Source organism: Charadrius vociferus, unplaced genomic scaffold, assembly GCF_000708025.1.
Source record: "Charadrius vociferus isolate BGI_N301 unplaced genomic scaffold, ASM70802v2 scaffold2513, whole genome shotgun sequence".
In the NCBI taxonomy this organism is placed as follows: domain Eukaryota; kingdom Metazoa; phylum Chordata; class Aves; order Charadriiformes; family Charadriidae; genus Charadrius; species Charadrius vociferus.
Window position 1 is genome coordinate 125,644 of NW_009647564.1, and position 2,691 is coordinate 128,334.

General features: G+C 52.3%; 1 protein-coding gene across 1 annotated transcript; it reads right to left on the reverse strand.

Annotated features, from left to right (window-relative positions):
- Nucleotides 1–1,451: 1,451 nt before the first annotated feature.
- On the reverse strand, nt 1,452–2,688 carry CBX8 (chromobox homolog 8; the record flags this gene model as incomplete). Its single annotated transcript, XM_009880811.1, has 3 exons — nt 1,452–2,291; nt 2,474–2,540; nt 2,639–2,688. Coding segments are annotated over 3 exons (957 nt in total), but the record flags the coding sequence as incomplete, so codon positions are not given.
- Between the last annotated feature and the right edge of the window lie 3 nt (nt 2,689–2,691).

Below are 2,691 nucleotides of genomic sequence, written 5' to 3' on the forward strand. Positions count from 1 at the left end.
GGGGGGCCGCAGCCCCCACGGCTGCTCAACCGCCGCACTGGTGAGAGCCACGGACCCCCCGGCCATGCCCTGCCCCAGCCCGGGGGGGAGAGCGGCAGGGTCCTCCAGAGCCAGGAGAAACAACGCAGGCAAATAAACCACCAAAAGCCACCCGAGTGAGCAGGGCTGCTCGCGCAGGGGAATATTTCGCCTCTTGGCTATTGTTTAACCAGCGTAAGAAAAGGGAAATATTTATTGTCTCTGAATGCATAAAGGTGGCTCTGGGATTTGTCAGCGATGTGGATATTACAAAACTCTTTATCTGGAGTCTTCCAACAGTCTGAAGTGAACTGTGTTGGGGAAGAAAAAAAAAATCATAAAAAATAATATCCACTTTTCTATAGCGGTATAAAGCATCTAAATATGGGCAGTGATATGCTACCCTCCCAAACCTCTCTGGCATTTCAGGAATGTAAACAGAGGGGGGGTTTGTTGGTTTGTTTTCTGGGTTTTTTTTGTTTTGTTTTTTTTTAAGTGGGTGGGGGAACAGAATCAAGCGACCAGACAAAATGAAAACAGATTCTCAGCTCAGTCCCGTCTCCCACAACTGCTACGACAACTCTATTAAAGTGCATTTCAGTATCACCCCTCTCAGGAACCGTACACACACAAACCGCCTCTTCCTTCACAAGAAAAGGTAATTCAAGTTAATACTTCGCTAGAACAGTTTTAGCCTTTTTATGGATTTCTGCTTTTCCCCGCCCCGACTTTGTAGCAACATTATTTTTTTTTGTTAGACCGGAAACGCCCCCTCCCCAACAATACTGTAAATTCAAGTGCTCACTTCAACTGTCACGGGCAACAGTTCTGGATACAGCACACTTGATTGTACAAGCAACACCTTATATCACAATCAAGAAATCAGGGCACTCTGCCCTCCGAGGGAGTAACACCTTCCCCCTCCACCATCCATAGCATCATATGAAAAATAATAGTTAAAAAAACCCAGAACATAATTAGCTATGAACATTGTTTGTTATGTACACTGGCTCCTGCAACAGATGCATGAACTCCGTTAGTTCTCAGTTTTATTGTCCTTTCTAAGAGCAACTGAGCAGTCACTGTTGTCTCCATTTAAATAAAACAACTCAGAGTTGAAATATATATATATAGATATATATAAGCATTTTTTTCTTAAATAACATATTTACATCTAATAGAAAATATAACTCTAGAGATAATCTTTCCAACGAAATGTAAGACGTGGGGAAAAAAAAAAAAAAAAAAAAAAATGAGTAAATGAATTTAGGAAAGTTTCTAAATCCTCCCCAGGACACAAAAAAAAAAAAAAAAAAAAAAAAGGAAGAAAATAAGAAAGAATAAAAAAAAAAATTTAAAAAAGCCCACCAAGTTCTAACCAAGCTTTTGTCTGGATCTGACCGAAGAAAACCCCAGCACCACCTCCGCCAAACTCATCGCTTCTCCTTAAAGAATCCTTGGTCCGTGCTGCTCTCCTTGATGGTGACGGTCAAAAAGTTAGAGGTCACATCAGTTACCACCACCTTCTCCAGGTTGTTGAGAGAGGGGCTCCAGGACTCCTCCTCGGGGTCCCCCAGGATCCTGGCGACGGGGGTCCTGGCGATGAGGGAGGGCCGCCCCGCCTGGCCCCCCACGCCGGCGCGGTACAGGCTGCCCACGGCGCCCGGGCTCACCGCCCCGTGCAGGAGCTTGGGCCCGCCGGGGTCCAGCCCCCCCTGCCCCTTGGGGTCCAGAAAGTCCGCCCGGTGCTTGGCCAGCCGCGCAGGGTAGGTCTCGGCAGCTCCCAGCTTGGCGCCCACCTCGGCTCGGTTGGGGCCGGGCAGGGTGCCGGGCAGGTCGGGGTCCTGCCGCCTGGCCAGCTGGATGACGCTGTGTCCCGAGCCGAACTTGGCCGCCCCTGCCGCCGCCTCCTCCATCTTCCTGGCCTTCAGGTAGTCCCCCACCTTGTCCCCCGGGTCCCCCAGTTTCCTCTTGGAGGCATCCAGACTCTCCGCCAGGTCCTTGTAAAGCTCCTTCCTGGGCTTCGGGCCTCTCTTTTTGGGGGTCTCCCCGGGTTTCTCCTCCACGCGGATTACCCGGTCCCGGATGCCGTCTCCCTTGGGGGTGCTGGTGCTGGAGCTGCCCTGGGGAGCCAGGGCTATGTTCCGCAGTCCTTCCCTAGCCCGGGACGTGGAGCCCAGCTCCTGGGGGGACCTGCCGGGATACGGCACCCGGATCCCCCTGGAAGAGTCACTGCGGAATTCATAGGTTTTGGCTTTTGCCTTTGCCTGGGCCTGCAAAGAAGATAAATCAACCGGTGACTTTATTACCCCGCCACCCGGCCGCGTAATTACAACTTACGAGACGAGGGGCCGCCTTCGCAAGGAGCATCCTCCTCGGGGGCCGGAGAGGGCCCCGCTCCCGCTGCGGCGCGCAGCCCCGGCCGGCCTCGGCGCGGAGCTCCGGTACTCCTTACCTTTAGCAGGAAGGTTTTGGGCTTGGGGCCTCGCTTTTTGGGCCCGTATAGCTCCATTTCTCTCTCCCTAGAGGTGTTAAAAAAACCAAAGCTTCAATTCAGCATAGCTACAAGGCAGCAGCACATTTACAAGCGCCCCGGCTACGGCTGGCGAAGGCCCTGTACCTTTCCTCGAAGGCGGCAAGCAGCCGGGCGTCCAGGATGTTCTCCTCGGGCTC